Source organism: Hyla sarda, chromosome 2 (assembly GCF_029499605.1).
Source record: "Hyla sarda isolate aHylSar1 chromosome 2, aHylSar1.hap1, whole genome shotgun sequence".
NCBI classification, from domain to species: Eukaryota; Metazoa; Chordata; class Amphibia; order Anura; family Hylidae; genus Hyla; species Hyla sarda.
The window spans coordinates 62,583,451-62,609,151 of NC_079190.1; the positions used below are offsets into that span (position 1 = coordinate 62,583,451).

Below are 25,701 nucleotides of genomic sequence, written 5' to 3' on the forward strand. Positions count from 1 at the left end.
CGTAATGCCAGAATATCTCGGACAATAGTTCCCAAACAGCTCTCATCTTGTAATTATCTATATTTAGCCTTTGAAGCCTCTTTGGGCAGAGAGTATGGGCCCACCAGGGCTCCTCTGTGTTTCCTTCTAAACCTGGCTACAAAATGCATTGCTTTACAGATCAAAGTCGAAGTCTGATCTCTTTAAATGGTGCAAGTGATTTTCATAAAACCATTAATCTCTGTAAGAAGTAGAATACATTTAAAGGGTGCCACCAACTTCTGAGACGAGAATAAGATTCAGTCGAATCATCAATATTTTAAATCTTGTCTTTGTTCTTTTTATATTGAAGGTGACTGTCTTTTTTTTTTAGATTTAAATGTAATTTTTTAACTGTTATAAGTCTAATTATCTCCATTTTTCTTATGAATTTACTAATTCGGAAGAGTCTTTATAAAAAGCTGCTTAAAGGGGTTATCCAGGAAAAAACTTTTTTTTTTATATATCAACTGACTCCAGAAAGTTAAACAGATTTGTAAATTACTTCTATTAAAAAATCTTAATCCTTTTAGTACTTATGAGCTTCTGAAGTTAAGGTTGTTCTTTTCTGTCTAAGTGCTCTCTGATGACACGTGTCTCGGGAACCGCCCAGTTTAGAAGAGGTTTGCTTTGGGGATTTGCTTCTAAACTGGGTGGTTCCCGAGACAGGTGTCATCAGAGAGCACTTAGACAGAAGAGAACAACCTTAACTTCAGAAGCTCATAAGTACTGAAAGGACTAAGATTTTTTAATAGAAGTAATTTACAAATCTGTTTAACTTTCTGAAGCCAGTTGATTTATAAAAAAAAAAAATTTTCCCTGGATAACCCATTTAAAGGGGACCTATGCCTGTGATTGAGGTGATGCTGTTGTCAGGTTCCCTTTAAACTGAAGATAGATTGTGTACACAGTAGCATTTGTCTTGGTGTATGTCAGACAATAATATACATTCATCAAAATTTGAAGGCTAATTTAAGCTCATGCTCCATTTTATAACCTGTGACTCTTCAGCTGTTGTAAAACTACAAATAATATCTTCCACAGACAGACAGCTGGGGGTTGGGGTTTTGTATACCCATTGATCTGAAAAATTGGGTCCCAAGTCTCCCATCGGAATGTAGTGGTGGACACAGCTTCATACTGCTATTTATGGGAGGTGTCAGAGATAGCCTAGCCCCTAAAGATGAGGAATATAATAGCAGGACTCCATTCTTCAGATTGCAGTGTGTCCTAGCAGTCAGACCTCTTCAACTGCACACACATGCCGTACTCTGTGGATAGAGTGTAGCTCTTAAAGGGGTACTCCGCCCCTAGACATCTTATCCCCTATCCAAAGGATAGGGCATAAGATGTCAGATCGCGGGGGTCCCACCACTGGGGACCTCCGGGATCTCAGTTGCAGCACCCACCTATTGCGGCCTCCGGCAGCACTGGAGGCTTCGGCTCCCGACCACGGTGACGGGAGATCGTGACGTCACGACTCCGCCCTCGTGTGACGTCACGCCCCGCCCCTCAATGCAAGTCTATGGGAGGGGGCGTGACAGCCATCACGCCCCCTCCCATAGACTTGCATTGAGGAGGCAGGGTGTGACGTCACAATCTCCCGTCACCGTGGTCGTGAGACGTTAGCATGAGAGCCTCCGGTGCTGCCGGAAGCCGCAACAGGTAGGTGCTGCAGCAGAGATCCCGGGGGTCCCCAGTGGCAGGACCCCCGCGATCTGACATCTTATCCCCTATCCTTTCGATAGGGGATAAGATGTCTAGGGGCGCAGTACCCCTTTAATGGTGGAACAACCTCTTTAAAGGATTTTCTGGTAACATCTTGGTGTCATATACCACAGAACACCTTTAGAGGTCTTATGGAGTCCATGTCTTAATGGGTCAGAGCATTAGGGGGTTGCACACAATATTAGGCAGGGGCCCAAAGTGTAGATTTTTACTGAATAGTGACCTACCTTATGATTTGAAAGATAAATAATACTATGTAAGTGAGCTGCAGCCTAATATACCCATAGACACCACTAACAATAGAATCATTTTCTGTGCTTACATTGGATCATTTGAAGCTCCATGCTGCTCTATGTAGAGATTCTGGTGATATCCGGTTCTCTTCTAGTTTAGGTCAAGTACAATGATGTCATGAAAACTTTCCTTAGTGTCAATGCAAATTCGGTCAAGTAATAGACCTTTGTTTGCTTATATTCAAGCCTGTGAACATATAGATATTTATGTACTCAGTTCTCTAGAGCCATGAAAGGATTTTTTGACAATATCATTAATAAAGTAACAGAATTACAGCTTGGGGTCTATTATTTAAACATTATGGGGAGATTTACTAAAACCTGTGCAGAGGAAACGTTGACCAGTTGCCCATAGCAACCAATCAGATCGCTTCTTTCATTTTTCACATGCCTTTTTTTTTTTTTTAAATGAAAGAAGCGATCTGATTGGTTGCTATGGGCAACTGGTCAACGTTTCCTCTGCACAGGTTTTAGTAAATCTCCCCCATATATGTGACCCAACTCTGAGTTCTGTCGGGACTTTTGCTATCTATGCGTATGGCGTATATGTTTGAAATGTGAATGCCAATGTAAAGTGCTAATTTATAAATCTAGAAGTAAGATATTAATTATTTGTTTTTACATATTATTGTACTCTTAAGGGTTTTTTATATTTTTTTTCTTTCTTTCTGATTTATCCACATTTCGGTTTGTGACCCCAGCACTATTTAAAGGAGTAGTGCGCTGTAAAATAACTTATCTATAAATTATAGACCACAGGGGCCCGACCGCCGGGGCACCCCCCGATCTCCTGGACAGGGGCCAGGCAGTCTGTCCCCCGCAGGAAGCCGGGGGTGTGCCAGGTGCTGCTCCGTGGGAGGGTTGACACGCCTCCTTCCAGCAGACTGCTGGGGCCCCATTCAGGACATCGCGGGGGTTTCACTACATTACTCCTCTAAGTGACTTGTGTTCATTACTTTTGCTGCAATAATGAATGCATGAACTCCACAGGGATAAACTAGGACACAGTACTATCTGTGCCTTTATCTATATACACAAACAATACACTGTTCCTAATAGCAGGGTCAACACCACGTTTCACTGAAACCTAAGCAGAGCGTTGGCAGTCATACTGCTGCCATATATTTTGTTGCTTTGAAAGGGATACCAGCCTGCAAACAAGGCTACACTGTGTAAAATAGGTAGTACCTTACATAAGTTACTTGGTTCAATGCTTGTTAACATTAATGATTTTCTCTTTCTTAAGGTTACTTATGAAGCACACAAGGAATACTTGGCTAAAATGTATGAAGAGTATCAGAGACAAGAAGAAGAGAACATCAAGAAGGGCAAGAAAGGAAATGTCAGCACCATATCTGGACTTTCTGCTCAAGCAGTAGCTGCCAAGGGTGGATTAGAAATTAGAGAAATCGATGACCTCTCCCAAAGTCAGAGCCCAGAGAGTGAAACGGACTATCCTGTGAATTCAGATGCCAGAGATCTTCTTATAGCAACCAAAATTTCTGATGATACAATCTCCAACACTGATAGACCATCTGGTGGTGTCCGAGTAGAGGTCCATGACTTATTGGTGGACATCAAAGCTGAAAAAGTTGAAGCCACTGAAGTAAAACTGGATGACTTGGACTTGTCTCCTGAGACACTCGTCACCGGAGAAAATGGTGCTCTTGTTGAAGTTGAGTCTTTGCTCGATAATGTCTACAGTGCGGCTGTTGAAAAACTCCAAAACAATGTTCATGACAGTGTTGGTATTATTAAGGAAACTGAAGAAAAAGATGGCCCTTTGATCACCCTGGCTGATGAGAAAGACCAAACTACTTCTAACAATACCTCATTTCTTTTTGATAAAATGACACATTCGGAGGACAAGCTGTTGCCTGAACTGACTAGTGGTAACCATATAACCATTGGTAATGTCCAGGATGCTCATGTTCATCTTGGCGTCAATGATGATCTTGGCTTGTTGGCCCACATGACCAGCAGTGTTGACCTCACTTGTGCATCAGCCGTAATGGGGGACAAAGATTTTAAGATCCATACGACGGCTGATAGCTTAGGCAGCATTTCTGAGAGAGAGTTGGCTTCATCTTCAAAAAATCTTGAATATGCTCAGATGACCACCTCAACTTTAGAAATGGAATCTTCTGGTAACAAATCCATAGTGAATATGGATGCTGGTAGTACAGTGTCTGATACCGAGAGATCTGATGATGGTAGAGACCTTGGGAAAGAGATCAAGAAGATACAGACTACTACAACCACCACACAGGTAATGGAATATTAATGATTTCTATATTGTGTTGATTTTAAAGGGGTACTCCGGTGAAATTTTTTTTTTTTTTTATTTTTTTTTTTTTAAATCAATTGGTGCCAGAAAGTTAAACAGATTTGTAAATTACTTCTATTAAAAAATCTTAATCCTTCCTGTACTTATTAGCTGCTGAATACTACAGCGGAAATTCTTTTCTTTTTTCTTTTTGAAACACAGAACTGTCTGCTGACATCACGAGCACAGTGCTCTCTGCAGACATCTCTGTCCATTTTAGGAACTGTCCAGAACAGCATATGTTTGCTATGGGGATTTCCTTTTACTCTGGACAGTTCCTAAAATGGACAGAGATGTCAGCAGAGAGCACTGTGCTCATGATGTCAGCAGATAGCTCTGTGTTTCAAAAAGAAAAGAATTTCCACTGTAGTATTCAGCAACTAATAAGTACAGGAAGGATTAAGATTTTTTAATAGAAGTAATTTACAAATCTGTTTAACTTTCTGGCACCAGTTGATTAAAAATTAATAAATAAATAAATAAAATAAAGTTTTTCCCCGGAGTACCCCTTTAAGCTAGTTTAGTGCATGTGTTACTTCATCCATTATTCCTGGTGAAGTGGAATGGTAAGCTTTACTGAACACCATCTCTGTTCTGTATGTGCTTAAATAACAATATCCTGGTTGGGGTTCTCTTGCACAACTTTCATCCAGCTATAACCATATTAAAATAATTTCACATGAGTTACTCCCGTGCATCCTGGTATGGCTGCGGGCACATATTCATGCCGACCTCTTGGCATAGATTTAAGCTTATAATTTCACACACTGCTGCTCCATTTGCTCAGCATGTCATCCGGATAATCTCCATGAATAATATGATAAGCGAATCAAGGATATCTGTTGCTGGAAAGTATCTAAAGACTTCCACTTTGTGTTTAATGTATTTATTCCTGTTCTAGCAGCTCACAACTTCCCTCTTCTCCAGAAGGAATAAAGTTATATCTCATATTAGCCAACCCAGAGCATCCTCCAAAATGAAGTCCCCCATCTGTACACCGCTGCATCTAAGGCATCTCCCAGCCCCCCGACACCTTTCTCTGTACCGATGAGGAGCAAGGGCATCGCAACAGCACCCTACAGATCAACTTGTCATCCTTTTGGAAAAAGACTCTGGTTTGACCAATATTAGAGAGTTTTCTTCCTTTCTTCCTTCTGCAGTGAAATGTTTTTGTTTTTTTAAATCAACTGGTGTCAAAAAGGGGTTATCTAGGAAAAAAACTTTTTTTTATATATATATATATATATCAACTGGTTCCAGAAAGTTAAACAGATTTGTAAATTACTTCTATTAAAAAATCTTCATCCTTTCAGTACTTATGAGCTTCTGAAGTTGAGTTGTTCTTTTCTGTCTAAGTGCTCTCTCATGACACCTGTCTCGGGAACCGCCCAGTTTAGAAGCAAATCCCCATAGCAAACCTCTTCTACTCTGGGCAGTTCCTGAGACAGGCAGAGGTGCCAGCAGAGAGCACTGTTGCCAGACAGAAAACAACAACTCGACTTCAGCAGCTGATAATTATTGAAAGGATTAAGATTTTTTAATAGAAGTCATTTACAAATCTGTTTAACTTTCTGGAGCCAGTTGATATTAAAAAAAATATTTTTTTCCTGAAATACCCCTTTAAACAGATTTGTAAATGACTTCTACTTAAAAATCTTAATCCTTCCAGTACTTATCAGCTGCTGTATAATACAGAGGAAGTTCTTTTTGAATGTATTTTCTGTCTGACCACAGTGCTCTCTGCTGACACCTCTGTCCATGTCAGGAACTGTCCAGAGCAGAAGAGTTTTGCTATGGGGATTTGCTCCCACTCTGGACAGTTCCTGAGGTGTCAGCAGAGAGCACTGTGGTCAGACAGAAAAGAAATTCAAAAAGAAAATAACTTTCTCTGTATTATACAGCAGCTGATGAGTACTGGAAGGATTAGGATTTTTAAAATGAAGTCATTTACAAATCTGTTTAACTTTCTGGTACCAGTTGATTTAAAAAAAATGTTTTCCACCGGAGTACCCCTTTAAGGAGAGCTAATTTGCATACCTTTCCCATGAAAATGAGTCTCCGTACACCACCGTGTATACTCAATAAGACAGTAGACCAGTGGTCTTCCACCTGCGGACCTCCAGATGTTGCAAAACTACAACTCCCAGCATGCCCGGACAGCCGTTGGCTGTCCGGGCATGCTGGGAGTTGTAGTTTTGCAACATTTGGAGGTCCGCAGGTTGAAGACCACTGCAGTAGACCCTTTTTGAGCTGGTCTTATAACAAATGTTTTTCCTTTAGATTGAATCACTTGAATGTTCAGGATGAATTCTTCCAGTCAGATTATACCTAACCCCATAAGACAACCTTAACGACATGTAGACTGTGTGTAGTTATTTTATTACAGATTGCCACAGGCTTATAGAAGACATGATTATAGTTTACAGAGCTCTTCATTGGCAATACAAAGGGTTCTCCAAGGATTGGTCTATTCCGGCAAGACTAGAGATATCTCTGGTTTGTCACATAACATGTACAGATGTTACACACCTGCTGTTAAAGTGTACCCGTCAGCTCAAACAAAAAAATAATTTTTCTTAATATATGACTCAGTACCTAATCCTGACAATGTACATCTAATTTTTATGTGTCTAGGACCTTTATTTATTTTTTTACTACATCTTTAATTTAGCTTACTAGTCTGAATTCCTCTCAAAGGGAGGGGGCGTGGCCTCATTGTGCAGGTCTCCGCCCCTCCCTCAGTATACTGTCTGCTCACATCTCCCCTAGCATTAGCAAAACTACAACTCCCAGCTTGTCCTCACTGACAGTAGCGGGACACAAGCTGACAGCCCTGCGCTCACAGCTGTCAATCAAGGAAGTGTGTCCATGACATAGGTGATGATGCATGGACACAGCAGGACTAGTATGTGTCCAAGCAGGCAGGGGGGGCAGTTGTTTGACTGAAAATTTTCTAATGAAAGCAATTGCAAAACCTATTGGTTATACATGCTTTACAACATATCAAAAGTTTTTGTATCTGACAGTGCCCATTTAAGAGTTACTTGCTGCTACCTAGGGTTGATCAACTTTAGTGGTCTCCAACTGTGCACCTCCAGTTGTTAGAAAACTACAACTCCCATCATTGGCTGTCCGGGCATGCTGGGAGTTGTATTTTTCCAACAGGTGGAGGTCCACAGTTTGGAGACCACTGTCCTACATGTATAAAGACTTAGGGTTCCTAAACACCTCAGTGTGTGCTTGGTTGCTGTATGGCTCCATAAGATAAAGTCTAAGGCCGGGTTCACACCACCTTTTTGCAATACAGTTCCCATATACGTATTGAAAACCGTATGCATTGACTCTCCATTGGAATCCGTATGCCAAAAGATGCATCAGGTTGTGTCCGTTTTGCATCCTGTACAGTTTTGTCATTTTTTGTCCTGTACCCAAAACCGTAGCCTACCACAGTTTAGGTCCAGGTGAAAAACCGTATTGAAACGTATACGTTTTTTTTCAATGCATACTAGGGCTGCACTATATGGGGAAAATGTGCGATTGCGATTTTGGGCCTAAAAATTTCGATATGCGATGCAATCTAATAAAAAATAAATAAATGGTGAAATCCCCCATTTCATGTACAATCGCCCCCATTTCACACCTACCTACCCATTTTATGCCCACCGCCCATTTTTCTTCTCCCCCTTGTCACATTCTTCCCCCCCCCCCCCCCCCCCTTGTCACATTCTTCCCCCCTGTCAGCCTTTGCCGGTCCAGGCATGCTGAGAATTGTAGTTTTGCAGCAACTGGAGGCCCCCTGGTTGGGAAACACTGACTTTTAGGACTGTATTTATCGGCGTATAACACACACACCCATTTTAACAAGGAAATGTAAGTAAAAAATAAATAAATGAAGTATTACTTGGACTAAATGCCACATCATCCCCCCAACTTCGTTTTCTTCTGCACCTCAGTTTGGTCTCGTCCCCTCCAGTGTCACATCATTCCCCCCCCCCCCCCTTTTATCGGTTCCTTTGCCACATTTACCCCTCTCATCGCCTCCCCCCCCCCCCATGTCTAATAATCCCCCCTCATCATTTCCCCCTGTGTCATCATCCCCCCATCATGTTCTTCCTATGGCATTCCCATGCCTCATCATTCCACCCCCCCCCCCACTGCTTTTTATATATATTTTTTTATTTTCCCTACCTCCCCCCTCCCTCATCATTCCCCCCCCCCCGCTTTTTATATATCTTTTTTTATTTTCCCTACCTCCCCCCTCTTCATCACTCCCCCCCCTGCTTTTTATATATACATTTTTTTATTTTCCCTACCTCCCCCCCTCCCTCATCATTCCCCCTTCTCCCCTGCTTTTTATATTTTTTATTTTCCCTACCTCCCCCTCCTGCCTTTTTATATATATATATATATATATATATATATATATATATATATATTATTTTTATTTATTTTTTCTTTGCCTACCTCCCCCTCCCTCATCACTCCCCACCCGGCTTTTTATATACATTTTTTGTTTTCCCTACCTCCCCCCTTCCTCATCACTTCCCCCCCCCCTCTTTTTATATATCTTTTTTTTTATTTTCCCTACCTCCTCCCTCCCTCCCTCATCATTTCCCCTTTTCCCCTGCTTTTTATATTTTTTATTTTCCCTACCTCCCCCCTCCTTCATCACTTCCCCCCCCTGCTTTTTATATATTATTTTTATTTTCCTTACCTCCTCCCTCCCTCATCATTCCCCCTTTTCCCCTGCTTTTTATATATTTTTTTATTTTCCTTACCTGGCTGCGCTTCGACAGGCCAGGTCAGGCGGGGGGGGGGGGGGTCTTGTGGGCTGTGGTCAGTGAAGCAGATGAGTGATGTCCTCTGCCGGCTTCTCTGCGCGGCATCAGTGACATCACTTTTCATTTCCTGCTGTCGCCACACTCCAAACTCTGACTCGCAGCGGCTGCAGAAAATGAAAAGTGACTTCACTGATGCCGCACAGAGGAGCCGGGAGAGGACGTCATTCATCTGCTTCATGACCACACAGCCCGCAAGACCCGCCGTCTGACCTGGCCATCCGAAGCGCAGCCAAGTAAGGAAAGTAAAAAAAAAAACTATAAAAAGCAGGGGAAAAGGGGGAATGATGAGGGAGGTAAGGAAAATTAAAAGCACAGCGGGGAGGAGACGCCGCCCATCACTGATTTTAAGTGGCCGCACCCGGACTGCTAATACTTCACAACCAGCTGCTACTACGGCCGTTTAAATCAGTGACCAGAAGATTTATCGGCATATAACACGCAGGCAGGGATGCGGGTCATATGCCGATAAATACTGGTATTTAAATTTGTTTTTACCTGCTCTGTCCGGCCCCGCCACGGCAGCCGGCCCGAGCAGATAATCGCATGTTTTCCTGGGGGGGGGGTGTATCGCAAAAAGCAAAAATCGCAATTCGATTGCTTTTGCGATATATCGTGTAGCCCTAGTGCGTATGGTTCCATCCGGTTTTCACCATGTGGTTTTTGACTTTGCACCGTTTTTTTCCTTGGAATTTCAATCAAACAAGTGAAACTTTATTTATAATGGAGTGAAAAGTAAAAAACATATATGTTTTTCTTTCTTAAAAACAGATGCAACCGGACATCATTTTTCACACCGTATACAGATAAAAATTTGTACACATGTTTTGATACATTTTAGTCCGGTTTTGAGGAATCAATTTTTTATCAAAAACCTGATACGGGAACTGTATTGCAAAAACGTGGTGTGAACCCAGCCTAAGCCAGTATTTCCCAACCAGTGTGCCTCCAGCTGTTGCAAAACTACAACTCCCAGCATGCCCGGACAGCCTTTGGCTGTCCGGACATGCTGGGAGCTGTAGTTTTGCAACTGCTGGAGGCACACTGTTTGGGAAACACTGGTATAAGCTATGATGGGCACTGTATGTACAATGCTTTCAGGGCTGTAAAGTTTGTGTAGTTCATGATATAGAGTCTGTACCTGTGTGTGACGGTTTTCTCACAATTCTGTGATTTTCACCCAATGCGGCCGAGACCTGACTCACTAGTCAGCTGATGACAGGGAGCCTGTCTGCTTCAATGGGTGGAGCGATCGCTTGGTGGGAGAGAGATCAATCTGCAACTAATGCAACAGCTGTAGGCACCCTGATTGAAAACCACAGGTCTTTTGAATGGATGCAGCTCATTTATGTTTCAATGGGTGGGGTGGCTGATGTGTGGGAGGGAGGAAGATGGAATTCTGGGATTTGTAGTCAAAAAAAGAAAAGTCAAACAGGAAATACCAGTTCACAAAAAGCTAGCCACAATGTTATGGTAATCTCACAACATAGCCATTTAGCCCCAAGACAAGCGCAGATCCTTCCTAAGCATGTCCATTACTGTCTGCCAGGTACATACTAAAATCACCTCATGGTGGAGAACCCCTTTAAGATTTTTTAATAGAAGTAATTTAAAAATCTGTTTAACTTTCTAGCACCAGTTGATTTAAAAAATATATATATATTTTCCAGAGGAGTACCCCTTTAAAGGGGTACTCCTCTGCTCAGTGTTTGGAACAAAGTGTTCCGAACGCTGGAGTCGGGAGCTTGTGACATCATAGCCCCGCCCCTTATAATGCCACGCCCCCTCCCATAGACTTGCATTGAGGGGGCAGGGCGGGACATCATGAGGGGGCATGGCAATGGCATCATGAGCTCCCAGCTCCAGCGTTCGGAACAGTTTGTTCCAAACGCTGAGCATCGGAGTACCCCTTTAAAAGCTGTTTTACCCCGCTGAGGTGGTCAGATGTGACAGGACACTGGAGTGGACAGAAAATGGCTATAATAATATAGGTGTGAGACAAAAAGGCCGAAGTCCATGTCCAGAATAGTCTGCCGATAAAAAGATAGTGTTTTCAGTGGTTTCATGGCATTTATGTCATTTTGTCCATCAGAGAGCGGCAGGAGTCCAGAGCCTCTCCTAGCTTTTCATAGTACTGAAGGGCGGCGCCGGTTGCCAGGCAACAGATTGCATTGCCCCTCTTAACGCCACTGTCCTACTGATGGAGAATTACAAGTGTCCCAGCATTTAATCTGCAAACACACTTACCTAGGCCTCGCCCTCCCCATATTTATTCATGGTCAATAACATCATTATATGACAGCCGGTTTGTAAAAAAAAAAAAAATATATATAAAAACATACAGAAATGACAAAGCTGTGCTGTACGTACAGTGAATTGTCTTACAGGAGGGTACAGCGTTTGTATCCGTAAATGGAGAAGCAGATTTAGGCCCGTACACCTGTCGTTATCTACCCCCATGCTTTTATTTGTCATCTCGTATTCAGACTCCTTTGTTTCCCTCACATACTGATCATAAAGATTGTCTCCTATTCCATTCTCATAAAAAAAAAATGTAATTCAAATATTTTTTTTTTTTTTTTAATGTTCTGCACATAGGTTGGGAAAGTCTCCTAAAATGTAAAGCACTCCAATTTAGCGGGGCCCAGCTATGTAGGAGTGAGCAGTAGGCTGCCATTTTCTTAGAGATTATACTGCTGTGTAAAATGAATGGCCTATTCTTAAGATATTAGATCGGCAGATTTCGGGCTCCCAGCCCTTTTGACCATTGTTTTTTTGCTCGCAAAGTACTGCAGAATTATCCCATTCAAATACAAATGGGACTATACTGCACCACTGCTACGCTGCCATGGGCTTATTTACATGCTGTTTTACTGCTGACAGGTCTGCTTTAAAGTGGCAGGCCGGAGGAAAAAAGTTTTCAAATCAACTGGTGCCAGAAAATTATACAGATTTTAAAATTAGGTCTTTCCAAAAATCTCAATCCTTCCAGTACTTATCAGCTGCTGTATGGTCCTGAGGAAGTTTTGTACTTCTTTCCAGTCTGACCACAGTGCATTCTGCTGACACCTCTGTCAGGAAACTGTCCAGAGAAGAAGGAAATCCCCATATCTAACCCCTCCTGCTCTGGACAGTTCCTGACATGGACAGAGGTGGCAGCAGAGAGGTCAGACTGGAAAGAACTATACCACTTCCTCTGGAGCATACAGCAGCTAATAAGTGCTGGAAGGATTAAGATTTTTTAACCAAAATAATTGAAAAATTTGTATAATTTTCTGGCACCAGTTTTTCCCTATGAAGTACCCCTTTAAGGGCATGTTGACACATGTTTCAGCAAAATCTGCTTGTTTAACATGGGGATTCTGCTGCTGATTTACCATGAATTTGACCCTGTGCATTACTATGGGTGAAATTCGCTTTGAAAATCCACAGAATGGATTAATATGCCGTGGATTTAGATACCACATTGCAGATAGACTTCTGCAACATATAAATGTGATTTATTAAGATCTCATCCACGTTATTATTGGTCTTTATAGGACTCTGCTGCTCTTTTCACGTGTCGGAAGTTTTGAATGGGATTCCAGGTGAAACTTGTTCAATCTTCCAGCGGTATATGCCAGAGAAGTTCCATTTGTCAATGGGATGGCGAGTATGTCTGCAGCAGATTGCTGTCGATAGTCCCTGCCATATCTTAAATGAAGGATAGCCTAAGGGTGCGTTCACAGTGCAGAATCTCCGCTCGCTGATTTCCGCGAGCGGAGATACCGCCTGGCGGCCGCCGCCACGGTTGCTTCGGCGCTAGGGCCACGGGGCACTGAGCTGTCACCATTGACGGCTATGCAGTGTTCGCGGAATCTGCGCAAATAATGAACATGTTCTTTCTTTGTGCGGAACAATTTAAGCGATAGAATTGTCCGCCGTGGAAATTCTGCACTGTGAACGGGTCTCGCGGAGACCCATTCACACTAATGTTAAGTTCACACCGCGGAATTCCGTAGCGTGAACGCACCCTTATGCTTAGCCCATGTATTCTAGAACTCCCTCAGTATATTTGCCAGCGACCACTTCTGCAGGAAGGCTATTCCATGTATCCACTACTCTCTCAGTAAATACTTCTGATATTACTTTTAAACCTTTGCCCCTCCAATATAAAACAATGTTCTCTTGTGGTAGTATTTCTTCTTTTACCGTGTTGATTCCCATTATGTATTTAAAAGTCTCTATCATATCCCCTCTGTCTCTTCTTTCTTCTCTACATGTTAAGGTCCTTTCCTGGTAAGTTCTATATCCTTCTGGAGATACAGCCTCCAGTACTGCGCACAATACTCCAAGTGAGGTCTCACCAGTGTTCTGTACAGCGGCATGAGCACTTCCCTCTCTACTGCTTATACCTCTCCCTATACATCCAAGCATTCTGCTAGCGTTTCCTGCTGCTCTATTACATTGTCTTCCTACCTTTAAGTCTTCTGAAATAATTACTCCTAAATCCCTTTCTTCAGATACTGAGGTCAGGACTGTGTCAAATATTCTAAATTCTGACATTATTTGCACTTTCCACATTATAGATACAAAACCAAAAATCTGGGAGCTCTACATAGACACCAAAGACCCAAAACCTAGGATACTGTGTTACACACTACCGTGTGTGCCTAATTAGACTAAGAACTAAAAAATATATGGAAGCAATCCTACTAGGTAATGGGGGCAATAGAGATAGAAGTAATAGTAGAAAATTGAGAGTGAGAATCAGATATATTACATAACCATTTATTGCTTAATTATTAATAACATCCTCTGCAGGGCCCTTGCATCAGATGCGACACATAAAATACAGTGAAAATAAAATAGAGATTGGATGGTTGAATCCAAAGTTATAAAATGTATATTATGAAAATATAAAACATATAAGATGATCCCCCAAGAGCACAATTTATATATGTGTTTGGCTGTAACATGGGAGATGGATAGCGCTGTAGGTACAGATAATTTGTACGACTGCAAGTTCATCACACTGACTGGTGATCACTAGATTCCAAGCTTTCACCTACAGTAACATTATATACCAAATCCACATTTGTGAATATTAAAGGGGTATTCCGGGCAAAAACATTTTATCCCCTATCCAAAGTATTGGGGATAAGATGTCTGATCACGGGGTGGGGGGCCCACTGCTGAGATCCCCCGCGATCTCCCTGCAGCACCCGCATTCTATGCGGGTGCTGTATCTCCAGTTTCGGAAACTTCCGGGACTGGGGATGTGACGTCACGCCACGCCCCCTCCATTCATGTCTGCTCGCTCTGTGACAGCTGTCACGCCCCCCTCCCATAGGATTGCATTGAGGGGGTGGAGCGTGATGTCACATGGGGGCGGAGCCATTACATCACTATGCTCCTTCCCCGTGATCACCAGTAATCAGACCCGGAGCGAGCACGCCCCGAGGGCTGATTCTAACGGGGTGCGGTGTGGAAGATCACGGGAGTCCCTAGCGGCGGGACCCCGCGATCAGGCATCTTATCCCCTATCCTTTGTATAGGGGATAAGATGTCTTAGCGCTGGAGTACCCCTTTAAGCTTGTTATCACTCTTTTGCCCCTCCACCTTTCCTAGTTTAAATAAACTATCTACAGTTCAAATTGCATCCAAACCTTCAAAAAGTGGAACCAAATCTGCTATTTTAAAGAGGGGAAATATTTAAAACAAACAAATCTTTTTAGTTGTGTCCACCTCCAGACTACCTCCTGAGTTATATCTCCTGAATATCTCCTGTACACTTAGAATAAACAGTACTTTAAACATGCAGCCAAGCTTAAAATTCATGTTCCGGTCTGGTAAGTATATATCACAGTTCTTTCGCATGGGTGGTATCTATTCTGGTTTCAGCCGTGGATTATCCTCAGCAGCAGAATTTCCACAGCAGAAAATCTGCAGCAGACCCCATTTAAGTCAACGTAATCTACTGTGGATTTTCTGCTGCGGAAAAACCGCCAGGTCTAAAACTTGCAATGGGAAACTCTCTTCTGATCTGCCCATGTGAGCATACACCTTCATGGGAATTCCTGACTGGCTGCAGTTTCCTTTGTCAGGTTAATTGTCCACTAGATGTGGGACCTGGGGCGATCAGCTGATTGCATAAAGAACCACATCATAAAATACAACTTATGAGGCCTTTCCAGGTTTGCTGGAACACGTCATCACTTGCAGATTCTTAAAGGGGTATTCCGGCCATAGACACCTTATCCCCTATCCAAAGGATAGGGGTTAAGATGTCTGATTGCAGGGGGCCCCTGTTTTTTCCGGGACTGGAGACATGATGTCACGCCACACCCTTGCCATTCATGTCTATGGGACGGGCCGTGACGGCCGTCACGTCCCCTCCCATAGACATGAATGGAGGGGAAAAACAGAAGTCTCCGAGACTGGCGCAGAAGCCCGCATAGATTGTAGGTGCTGCACAACGATCGTGCGGGGTCCCAGCGGCGCAACCCCCCTCAATCAGACATCTTATCCCCTTATACCCTATCCCCTTTGGATAGAGTATAAGAGGTCTATGGCCGGAATACCCCTTAAGGTTCAGTCGGCACCATGTGCTTAGAATGGGGTGCACTGTGGACCTCTTCACCTCCTCCTCATTTTACATGTCCCTACTTCCCAAACCCTCTCACACAGTCATCTCTACTGACTTATTCATATTGAGTTAATTTGTTCCACGATTTCAATGAACTTCGAGAACATGGCGATCACACATAAGTGTGCACATACCCTAACTTGGCATCAGAGAGAGCGATATCTAACATACAGTGTGAAAGCAAAATAGTTTTCTTCCAAAACCTGTTACATTTCCTAAGCCAAAACCGCTGAACAGCCTTCAGTTCACAAATATCGAGCCGAGCGATGATTTGCTAGAACATGACAACAATGTAGATTTGCGCATTACATCTTTTCTATGTTCAGCTGCTCAGAATAACACGTTGTACCTGCCAGAAAAGTTCACAGCGAGGGTATAACAATGATGGAGCGAGCCCGTAGGATTGAGGAGCTGTTGTTGGATGGTACTGAAAGAGAAAGACATGAGAAGTGTTTCCAAAAAAATGATTGCCTTAGGTCATAGGGAATAGAATCCTTTTTCTGTATGGTCTTATACATGGTAAAGATTCTGTATGATGCAGTTTAGGAGGAAATAGGAGAAAAGATCTTGTTCTTCTGTCCTAATTCTTCATTTGTGAGCAAACTTCATCTGGTCTCGGAGCTGTGACCCTGTGACCCACACATTCTCCATAATGGAAGGTCAATGCTTCAGAGGTGTTTGCATTTAAAGGGGTACTCCGCTCAAAAAACATTTTTCTTTAAATCAACTGGTGCCAGAAAGTTAAACAGATATGTAAATTACTTGTGTCAAAAAATCTTAATCCTTCCAGTACTTATCAGCTGCTATATTCTCCATAGGAAGTTCTTTTCTTTTTGAGTTTCCTTTCTGTCTGACCACAGTGCTCTCTGCTGACACCTCTGTCCATTTTAGGAACTGTCCAGAGCGGGATAGGGTTGCTATTGGGATTTGCTTTTACTCTGGACAGTTCCTAAAATGGACAGAGGTGTCAGACAGAAAGGAAATTCAAAAAAGAGGAACTTCCTGTGGAGCATATAGCAGCTGATAAGTACGGGAAGGATTAAGATTTTTTAATAGAAGTAATTTACAAATCTGTTTAACTTTCTGGCGCCAGTTGATTTAAAGAAAAATGTTTTCCAGCGGAGTACCCCTTTAAGATAATTTAGGTAATGTCCTTTGAATGATAGAATATCGGTCATCATATGTACATACTAGCAGCACTTTACATGGTTCCACTCTTCTTCTGATCAAATCCGGTACAAAAGTCCAGGCCAACCTTATCAATGTTGATATGACAATAATAAGTTTATGCTTAGTGAATTCCCATTTTATTAGCCATTGGCCGTGCTCAGAAAATCCAGTCTGTTTTGTAATAAATTTTGTATAGCATTTAGAAATGTTTTGGTCTGGACCCTTCCTCAAGCCAAGTCCTGTGCGAGTTGTATGGTGGATGAACACCTATGAAGACTGAGGTCAGCTATAGATAGGAACATGGCAGCCAACCAATATCTGGAGTGCCGCTTTAGTGTTGTCTCTATCTTCAATACAATAGTAGAAGGGAGGCATCTACCTGAATCTGGCCCCAAGACAGCATCTGAAATAAAGTTGTGCCACCCAAACACGAGCTTTATCAATGTGTCCTTCTCCTTTCACCTAGTGTCTAGATCCCCATTGACATTACTGTCACATTAACATGACACCTCTTCTACAAGACATTGTTCTATGAATGCAATTTTGCAATTAAGAGGAAGAAGTAAAAAAGTTACAGAAAAAGGCCATAAAAAAATATACATAAAACAGTTTATTCCTATATTCTACAGTAGGGTTTTTTACCCAGACACCATTTTCAATCATCTGATCTACAGATAGGCCATCAATATTAAAGGGGTTCTCCAGCATAAGGTGAGTTTAGTACGTACCTGGCAGGCAGTAATGGACATGCTTAGGAAGGATTTGTGTTTGTCTTGGGGCTAAATGGCTATGTTGTGAGATTACCATAACACTGTGGCTAGCTGTTTGTGAACTAGTATTTCCTGTTTGACTTTTCTTTTTTTGACTACAAATCCCACAATTCCATCTTCCTCCCTCCCACACATCAGCCACCCCACCCATTGAAACATAAATGAGCTGCATCCATTCAAAAGACCTGTGGTTTTCAATCAGGATGCCTCCAGCTGTTGCATTACTTGCAGATTGATCCCTCCACCCATTGAAGCAGACAGGCTCCCTGTCATCAGATGACTAGTGAGTCAGGTCTCAGCCGCATTGCAACCTGGGAAAAATCTGAGTCATTTTGAATGCTGGTAAAAATAAATATTGGGGTGAAAATCACAGAAGTATTGTGAGAAAACCGTCACACACAGGTACAGACACTATATTATGAATTACACTAACTTTACAGCCCCTGTAGCATAGTCAAATAAAAAAAATTCCTGGAATACCCTTTTAAGGCGTAACTCTCATCAAAAACAATGTTTGACATGTCAATCAGACATATTGAAAGTTGTTGATCGCATCAGGTCTCACTACTGAGATCCGCTGCGACCGTGAGTTATTCGCCGGGGAAGTGGCGGCATTGGGCTTCACTCCTCGGCTGGTCACGAGATCCATACATTTGTCTGCATAGAGTTGAGAATAGGGTTGGCATGCCTCCTCCAAGCATTTTGAATGGGAGCTCCGAAGAAAGTAGAGTACAGCACTCAGATATAACAAGGTATCATCTGTAACTTGGAAGCTACGGTAGTGGTATGGTTCACTGTGTTACACTGTTTACACACATCCTTATATAAGAGTTGGGATGTGATCAAACACCTACTAACAAAATCAGGCTATGGTGCATGCTCCAGACGCACTTTTTCTTCCCCAAAACTGGGGGGGGGGGGGGGAAGTTGGTGCGTCTTATACGGCGAATACCTGTGGCCGTCAATGGCCAGGACCCGCGGCTAATAAAGGACATCACCGATCGCGGTGATGTCCTGTATAAACCCTTCAGACGCGGCGATCAAAGCTGACCGCCGCATCTGAAGCGAAAATAACACTAACCCGGCTGCTCAGTCGGGCTGTTCAGGACCGCCGCGGTGAAATCGCGGCGTCCCGAACAGCTTACAGGTCACCGGGAGGGACCTTACCTGCCTGCTCGGTGTCTTCTCCGTGCCAGGATCCCCTGCGCTTTCCTTCGGCGTCATCACGTTGTCGCGCGCGCCGTCATCCAATAGGAGCGGCGTGATGACGGCGACGTGATGACGGCAACGGAGAGCGTGGATCCCGGGGAAGAAGAAGTCCGGAGCGTCGGGGACACCACGGGGACGCAGCGACATCCAGGGCACGGGTGACTGGTCCGGAGCGGCGGGGGACACGTGAGTATTACCTCCTATACCAGTCCGGGCATGCTGGGAGTTGTAGTTTTGCAACATCTGGAGGTCCGCAGGTTGAAGACCACTGGTGAGTTCAGAATCTTTATTTTCTTAGATTTGCCACCTATAAATTGGGTGCGTCTTATACGCCGATGCGTCCTATAGGGCGAAAAATACGGTAAGCTTTGTATGCGCTTTTAGGATATAGGGGGAGATTTATCAAAACCTGTGCAGAGGAAAACTTGCCCAGTTGCCCATAGCAACCAATCAGATCGCTTCTTTCATTTTTCACAGGCCTTCATAAAAATGAAAGAAGCAAGCTGATTGGTTGCTATGAGCAACTGGGCAAGTTTTCCTCTGCACAGGTTTTGATAAATCTCCCCCAGTGTCTACAGTAACGTATTGGGGGGTAAATCTCTCTGGCCGAATGCGTATTGGAGGATTAGAAGAAAATAAAATGTTGTCTGGCAAATGACCAGCTGAGGAAATGCACAATAAAAATGATAACAATGACTTCATGTTTCCACTGTATACAGAGTAAAACATTTTATTGATTTGTTTTAATTGCTCTCTCTAATGCTTTATTTTTTTATTTTTAGGCGGTTCAGGGGCGATCCATCAGTCAGCATGAAAGAGACTTGCGTGTTGATCTGGGATTCCGTGGCATGCCAATGACTGAGGAGCAGCGCCGGCAATTCAGTCCTGGTCCACGCACCACAATGTTCCGTATACCAGAGTTCAAATGGTCCCCAATGCACCAGCGACTATTAACAGATCTGCTCTTTGCTCTGGAGACCGATGTCCATGTCTGGAGAAGGTAATGGTTTATATCTGCATATCTTAGAAAACAAGTCAAAACGTACAACGTTTTTCAAGATTCTTCGCCTTAAAGGGGTACTGCGCTGCTCAGCGTTTGGAACAAACGGTTCCGAACACTGGAGCCGGCACTGGGAGCCCGTGATGTCGTGGCCCCGCCCCCCTCATGACATCACGCGTCCACCCCCTCAATGCAAGTCTATGGGAGGGGGCGTGACGGCATTGAGGGGGCGGGGCGTGACATCATGAGGGGACGGGGCTATGGCGTCACAAGCTCCCGTCACCTTTAAAGATTTTAACTGGTGCCAGAAATTTAAACAGATTTGTAAATTACTTCTATTAAAAAAATCTTAATCCTTCCAGTACTTGCTAGCTGCTGAATACTACAGAGGAAATTCTTTTCTTTTTGGAACACAGAGCTCTCTGCTGACATCATGACCACAGTGCTCTCTGCTGACATCTCTGTCCATTTTAGGAACTGTCCAGAGCAGCATATGTTTTCTATGGGGATTTTCTCCTACTCTGGACAGTTCTTAAAATGGACAGAGATGTCAGATATCAGCAGAGAGCTCTGTGGTCATGATGTCAGCAGAGAGCTTTGTGTTCCAAAAAGAAAAGAATTTCCTCTGTAGTATTCAGCAGATAATAAGTACTGGAAGGATTAAGATTTTTTTATAGAATTAATTAACAAATCTGTTTAACTTTCTGGCACCAGTTGATTGATTTTTTTTTCCCCACCGGAGTACCCCTTTAAGATCTAATTCCAAGTTTGGTTTAAAGGAACCTGTCATGTTGAACATTGTCTGATCTGCTATTATGTTCTAGAACAGGAAGAGCTGAATAGACTGATATACAGTCAGTTAAAAGGGATATTCCCATCTCCAGAAGTAATCACATATCTACAGCATAGGGAAGAACAAGCTAATAATTGGGGTCCACCACAGGGATCCTGTTGATCACAAGAATAGAGGACAATTGTACCCTGAAGGCCTTTAGCTTGTTATCACCCATTCTGTGGATAGGGGGATAATTTATAGAAATGTGGATATCCCTTGGAACTGAATGGATTACAAGAGGATAGGGGGTAACTCTAAGGCTATGTTCACACCTCGGAAAATCTCTGTGCGGACATTCCGCAGACTGCACGGGACCACACGGGAATGCGCCGTCCCATAGACTGCTATGGATTTCGTGTGGAGTCTGCAGAAAGAATGCACAGGTTCATTCTTTCTGCGGACACGAAAATCAGAATTTCCATGCCAGAAACCTCTATGGAATCTCCAGCGGAATAGATTCTGGACGTGTAAACATGGCCTCAGATATGAGAATACCACTTCAAAGTCATGCTTACTCAAGGCTTAGGAGTCTAGTGGGAGGCCCTAATCACTGATTGACAGCTGTCTCTATACACCTATACAGGGAAGGCTGTCAATCACTAAGTAGGACCACCCACTGGACTCCCAAGCATGAGCATGAATGAGCATGATTTATATAAATCAATTACTAGTAACACTAAATAATTTCTCACTAGTTATGTATCAGTCTGTTCCTCCTGCTCTGTAGCATCATGTCTGCAGATCAGACTGTATATACTGGGAGCAAACGGAGCGGGGGAACCCCTGGCATAGTGGCGCCTTGACAGGGGTTTTAGTGGTCCTCCCAGATGTTAGTAAGGGGTAATGTGGTTAGAGGTATATTTCAAGGGAATGGGGGTTAAAGGGTTAAATGGCTGCTGCTCCTTTAAGGGACAGTAGCAGGTGGCTCGAGAGTTGGGTGAAAGGGAGGTCATCTGGAGGGGAGGGGGAGGAGTGTATATAGGGGGGTGCTTCAGGGGGGGGAGGGTACTCACCAGTCGGCATGTAGAAGCGAGAAGAAGGACCCGCCCGCCCTCTTTTAAACGCTTGGTGGGTGGGATTCTGATAAGGGGGAGGCATGTGAAAGGCTCCCGGGGGAGTTAGTAGTTTGAAAGATAAATGTTTGAGATGGTTCAATTGGGCCTCCTGGTGGTGTTTCTGGGCCTCAGGAGTTCGAGGGATTGTGCAGAAGGTTACCGGGGTGCCCCTGGGCCAGGGGCTCGCGGACAGGGGTAAGAAGCGTGTTGCACAAATCCGGTTGGGGGAGGGGAGTGCCCTCCAGTTTGGTTATGTTTATATGTAAATATTCAAATGTTATTTATTGGTTTGTTAAATAAATGGGCCACACGGCCCAATTTTCCCACAGCAGGTGTCAGTGTCTTTTCTATTGGGTGAAGGGGTTGTTACTTGGTTAAGAGTGGGTTAGAGAGGAAGGGATGTATCTAAAATCCCATCCAGTCATGCATGACATGCTGCCTTTAAACAATGTCTGGAAGCAAGCACTATGATACTGCACTGTGTGACATAAGGAGCTTCCCTCTACTTGTTAAGAGTCACTGTCCACAAAGGACATTACAGGCCTCATCACTGGAACTCCTGTCCATCAGCTGTAATCCGTGGGGATACCTGGCAGTAAGTGTTCCGTTTCCCTACAGCGCTGCTACAGGATAAATTAAGCATTACACAATGTTCTTTTAAATTAGTGGGTTGTCTGTGTAATGCAGAACACGAGGGCCCTAGCCACATATTTACACAGGGTGTTTTTATTGGCCGCACAATGGTTCCGAGCAAAGGCTTGTTTGTCATCTGATTGGTAGCTCCTTAAAGGGGTACTCCAGTGGAAAACTTAATTTTTTTTATTTATTTTTTTTAACTAAACTGGTGCCAGAAAGTTAAACAGATTTGTACATTTCTTCTATTAAAAAAATCTTAATCCTTCCAATACTTATTAGCAGCTGTATACTACAGAGGAAATTATTTTCTTTTTGGATTTCTTTTCTATCTGACCCCAGTGCTCTCTACCATATCAGGAACTGTACAGAGCAGGATAAAATCTCCATAGCAAGCATATTCTGGTCTGGACAGTTCCTTAAATGGACAGAGGTGTCAGCAGAGAACACTGTGGTCGTGACAGGAAAGAAATCCCAAAAGAAATGAATTTCCTCTGTAGTATACAGTCGCTAATAAGTACTAGAAGGATTAAGAGTTTTTAATAGAAGTCATTTAGAAATCTGTAAATCTTTCTGGCACCACAGGAGTACCCCTTTAAATAAAGCTCTCCCCTTGTTTTCTGAACTACTGTTATACAAGTGTAATGAACAGTGTCTACTGAATTGTTCCTGGCCATTCCGAGCATTCTCAATGACGCATCATTGCCTCATTAGACATTATATGGAGCATGCATCTTTATATGTAAATGTTGCCAATTTTCGGAAATCTGTTCTTACAAACTTCGAACGAGAAACCATTTGCATATCACTCTAGCATGCAGGCAGGATATTTATGCAGATTGTTTTTTTCCAGATGTACCATCTATTGACAATTCTTTATTCCTCAGCCATTCAACAAAATCTGTCATGGACTTTGTCAACAGCAACGAAAACATTATCTTTGTTCACAACACCATACACCTGATATCCCAAATGGTAGATAACATCATCATCGCCTGTGGAGGGATCCTGCCTTTGTTGTCTGCAGCCACATCACCGACTGTAAGTACAATGCCGCCATCTAGTGCCCAGTGAGAGAATAGAATTCATTGTATTTGCCTTTGTTGCTTTTATTAGGTTTTTATGTGAGCACCGCTAGAAACATTAATAGAGAAATCTTATTTATTTAGTCTGATTTTGTTTTCTTTAAATACAATAACATTTTTATTTTAGAAATTTTATTTTACTGTTAGTTTTATTTTGTTACCTAGTTTATTTATTGATTAGCTATTAAACAGTGCTATGAATTTTACATTGATTTGACCTTGTTTTTTGCTTTTGATTTTAATGCTTTTCTTTTTCTTGTACTGTTGTGGTCTGTTGTCTGTGTGTCTATTTCATGTCCAGGGTTCAAAGGTTAGTATATCTGATGTAAGTTTCTTTTTTTTAAATAATTTTTCATTAACCCAAACCCCCCACATTGTATGTTGTATCTGTAGCTGGCAATACTACATGTCTCTGATTGAACCGTGACGCATGCGTGTTTAAGAATATAATGCACATGCCATTCGTGAAAATCACACTAGAGGTGATGTTAAAGGGAATGTCAAACCTTATGTCACTAAAACGGAATCATTGTGTAATAAAAGTTATAAAATGTATACACCTTGGGTGTTAATGTCTCACCATGTTCAAGATCTCTGCTCTCTGCAATGAATGGATGCAATCATTACGCCCCACTTGACTTAAGTGCTGCTTACACAGCTGATGACTCGGTACAATATTTCAGTCCAACAGAGCATTTAAAGGGGTGGAATTTTATTTATTTATTTTTTGTTAATCAACTGGTGCCAGAAAGTTAAACAGATTTGTAAATGACTTCTATTTAAATCCTTCTATTTTAATCCTTCCAGTACTTATTAGCTGCTGTATGTTCCACAGGAAGTTTTTTTTTTTTTTTTTTTTTTTACCACAGTGCTCTCTGCTGACACCTCTTTCTGTGTCAGGAACTGTCCAGAGCTGGATAGGTTTGCTATGGGGATTTTTTCCTGCTCTGTACAGTTCCTGCCATGGACAGAGGTGTCAGCAGAGAGCACTATGGTCAGACTTAAAAAAGAAAAGAACTTCCTCTGTCTTTTTGACATCAGTTTATTAAAAAAAAATTGATTTCCACCGGAGTACCCCTTTAAGCAAATTCTTCTACTCTGTTCTTGGACACCATGGTAATACTTTGGATGGTCATTGTGGTTAACAAACTTTGCATAGATTAATTATACAAACAAATATAACAATGATTGTTATATGTCTTAACATATACAGATAGTTCCTTCTTTACTTATCAGGCTCCTCCCCCCCCCCCCCCCTTAAATTTATCATTTAATTCTGAAAAACTACTTGAGTCAGCCTTTAAAAAGGAAGTGAGATGGGGTGGGGGGGGGGGGGGGGGGGCGCTAAATTGTAGTCATTATAAGATGTCACGCTATTGCTGAATTCACCGATTACATTGCTCTATAATGTCCCCCATGCTGCTGCTGCTTCTAAGGTAGTGCTATACAGATGTAGGCGAGTATGGATCCCCTCTTTTTTGTGTGCAGTGTATGGGGGACATCATAAAGGGAAGTCTGCATACACTAGCTCAGGGAAGTCTGCAGGGGGAAAACTGATGGAAAAATACAATTTACAAGTTTTACAATGGTTAGAAATAGTGCGATTCACACAGAACCAGCTATCCTGCGATGTCACCCGAAACAACAATAACAACCCTTAGCTGTACGAGTAAGAGGTGACAACAATAATAGAATAGTTTTTAGCCTCTGAATACAAGTATGATTTCCGTTCACAGACAGCAAGCAGAAACCTTTAATGTGGTGAGGCATTGCTTAAAGTTCTTGAATGATTTTGTTTTTACATAAGGCCAAGCAGCCCCTTTAAGGTGTTTATTCAGAGTGTGATGTTTTGTGTGGTCATTTCATACAGATTGTCAGAATATGGTAACGGTCTATTCATTGCTAAAATGTGGTCCGATGTATGGTGATGAAGTGTAATACACTCCTGCTATCACAAACTTGTATGGAACCGACTAGACCCCCACCATAGTGGTATATACGCCTCCTCCACGTATCAGACATGTTGGGAGCTTCTTTATACACTGGCACTCTGAGATCAGAGGAATATATGCCTTGTGGTTACATCTCCCAGGACAGAAATGCTGCAGTTTTT

The 25,701-nt window shown here is 42.7% G+C and overlaps 1 protein-coding gene across 5 annotated transcripts in view; it reads left to right on the forward strand.

Moving 5' to 3' along the window:
- NBEA (neurobeachin) overlaps positions 1-25,701 on the forward strand; it is a 698,360-nt gene that overhangs the window by 293,985 nt on the left and 378,674 nt on the right. For 3 of the 5 annotated variants that reach the window (XM_056561911.1, XM_056561913.1, XM_056561912.1), the window contains exons 1-4: positions 3,352-4,308; positions 19,763-19,980; positions 23,391-23,544; positions 23,890-23,913. In XM_056561911.1, coding sequence (XP_056417886.1) covers positions 3,889-4,308; positions 19,763-19,980; positions 23,391-23,544; positions 23,890-23,913 — 816 coding nt within the window. In that variant the 5' untranslated portion in view covers positions 3,352-3,888. Of the gene's footprint in view, positions 1-3,351; positions 4,309-19,762; positions 19,981-23,390; positions 23,545-23,889; positions 23,914-25,701 lie in introns of those variants that run through there. The other 2 variants (XM_056561916.1, XM_056561914.1) reach the window with 2 other exon arrangements.